General features: G+C 33.9%; 1 protein-coding gene across 3 annotated transcripts in view; it reads right to left on the bottom strand.

Annotated features, from left to right (window-relative positions):
* The window catches only part of LOC117118985 (GLIPR1-like protein 1), a 13,184-nt gene extending 11,236 nt beyond the window's left edge, over positions 1 to 1,948 (bottom strand). The window contains exon 1 of one of the 3 annotated variants that reach the window (XM_033263748.1): positions 1,811 to 1,948. In XM_033263748.1, the coding sequence (XP_033119639.1) occupies positions 1,811 to 1,855 (45 nt within the window). In that variant the 5' untranslated portion in view covers positions 1,856 to 1,948. Of the gene's footprint in view, positions 1 to 1,217; positions 1,355 to 1,810 lie in introns of those variants that run through there. The other 2 variants (XM_033263749.1, XM_033263747.1) reach the window with 2 other exon arrangements.
* Between the last annotated feature and the right edge of the window lie 392 nt (positions 1,949 to 2,340).

Below are 2,340 nucleotides of genomic sequence, written 5' to 3'. Positions count from 1 at the left end.
CATTTCATGAAGATTATATTAAATAAAGTATGTTATATTATAATTATATACCGTATAATGTGATATAAAAAAATAAAATTATTCTATTAAACAATTTAAATTATATTTTATTCCAAAATACCTTTATTCGATTATACACGTTATTGGTTGTTAAAAAATGATATAATAAAGAAAATAAACGGTAATGCCATGAAGGTAATGGAAAAAAAAATTGATATAGAAGAAAATATTGTACTGTACTGTACTGATTGTTTGAATAAAGGTGGTGGTTACGCCACGAAAGAGAAAAAAAAATAGAAAGCAATTAAATTTGTAATTATAAAGAAAACAAAGTGAATACATTAATCACTATAAATCGCTTTAGGCGGGAGTAAAAAGAAACGTGATTGAGCAATTTTACACGGTCAAAAAATACACCACATGGAATGACCTTCCAAACAGTGGTTAAAGCTAAGTACAGGATTAGTGATGCGAAATGACCCGTAACCATAATTTTATTAGAATAGCTTTATTGAATTTCTTTAAAAATCTAAATTTAAAAAAAAAAAACTCTCTGAAAGTACCCCAGCATTATCATCAATTGTTTGCAAAGTCTTGCAAAATATTTCTACCAACTCAAAAGTTACTGGAAAGTTGGAATAATGGTATGGTGCCATCTAGACTGGGTTCCAGTCCCCAATCTTTGTCTTTAAATCTATTTTGACACCAATGGCGTTCCATATTACCTATTTGCTTGGCGTTTCATAGTATACTTTTTCTTGGATTAAAAGTTTCTCGATATATACCGTCGCTGGTGGCGCTCTCCAAAATTAACTAATACTAGGAAAACCTATAATTAGAGACGTGTGGCAAGTATAGGTGCCATCTACATAAAAGGAAGTTTATGTAGATATAAAGGCTGACACTCAATGCGTCGTACGACGGTCGTACGACCGTCGCATGATGAATCCACATTTGCTTCCGGCGAGCGATAGACGCTGTCTGCTGATTGTCAGTGACAACCTGAACGGATACTCATCAAAAAAGACTCATAAAAAGACTATCCGTTGGGTCCGCGTCGTCGCTTTGCCGTCGCGTCGCCATCGCACGCAGTGAGTAACCGGCTTAAGGTAGAATGGAATGAAGAATTCAATGATGCATGAGTGGTACACCTCTCCCCGGCCCTCCCCACATACTCTGACTCTTTTGAAAACAATATACAAACATGTATAACTTACATGAATGACGATAAGAACCAAACACCAGGCAAGTATGAGTTTCATGATTGAAGCCTTACAACTTTCAACAATTCGTGCGTGTATCAATTAACAGATATTGGACTCAGTCCTTTTATTGCACAATAAGTGAAGGGCTGGGTTGAAGGAAGGATGCGAATGATTACGAGGCCAAACGTTATTAGGAAGACAATTTGGATACAAAGGGAGCGGTAAGCGGTTAGTACAAACCTAAAATAGTTTCGAACGGAACTTTTTTGTGTAATAGATCGTATAAGACGGATGCGTTACTCAATACTATAAAAATAGAAATAGTGTAGGTGCGTGTGTACTATCATCACTTAACTGATGAAGGTCATTTCCAAAAACTCTTAATACACTTGCGTATCTTAGGCTATATTTAAAATTTTGCTTACCAATTTTGTTTCTATATCGAGACAGCCATTGTTTCCTACTGTGTCAAATCTGTCGGTATTTTTGTTAAACCTATAGGCCCTATATAGTTATATATTAAAAGTATAGATATATAAGCTTTTATATAGGTATAAAAACAGGTCTATATAAACTGTTAAACTAACAAATAGGAACGCTCTTACCTGTACGAAGACTACCAATACCAAACAGAAAAATACGATCGTCATGGTTTTCACAACTTTCTAGCTACAAAAAAAGCAGATTGTGACAACAAAACGACAGTGCTTCAGAATTAAAAATTTTATCAACTTATATAGACGAATGCGGTAATTAAAGTGATGCATTGTTCTTTTTCAAGTTCATTGTCGTTCACAGAAAGATGTTCTTATTAGTTGTTTTGTTAACTACATCTATTTAAATGTATATATTATGTATTTATTAGCTTCATATACATACTCGAGGCGCCTTAATATAATTCCATAAACTCTCCGGTGGGGAAAAAATAATCAAAATCGATGTCACACAACAGGCCTCATGGGACATTGCCTTTGTGTTTCGAGTATTGTCTTCCGAAAACGATTACAAAGTCTTCAAAATGCAATCTTTAACAAAAATTAAAATACATTACAATTTGTAGAATTTAAATACTCGAGGCCAAAATTTTACACAGTAAGTGCCACAAATTAAAGTAGTTGCGGATAGTGCATTACAA

Source organism: Anneissia japonica, unplaced genomic scaffold (assembly GCF_011630105.1).
Source record: "Anneissia japonica isolate Jap-2015-1 unplaced genomic scaffold, ASM1163010v1 scaffold1826_len1998817_cov189, whole genome shotgun sequence".
In the NCBI taxonomy this organism is placed as follows: Eukaryota; Metazoa; Echinodermata; class Crinoidea; order Comatulida; family Comatulidae; genus Anneissia; species Anneissia japonica.
The sequence above is the reverse complement of the archived record's forward strand: the minus strand, read 5'-3'. Positions and strand labels throughout refer to the sequence as shown.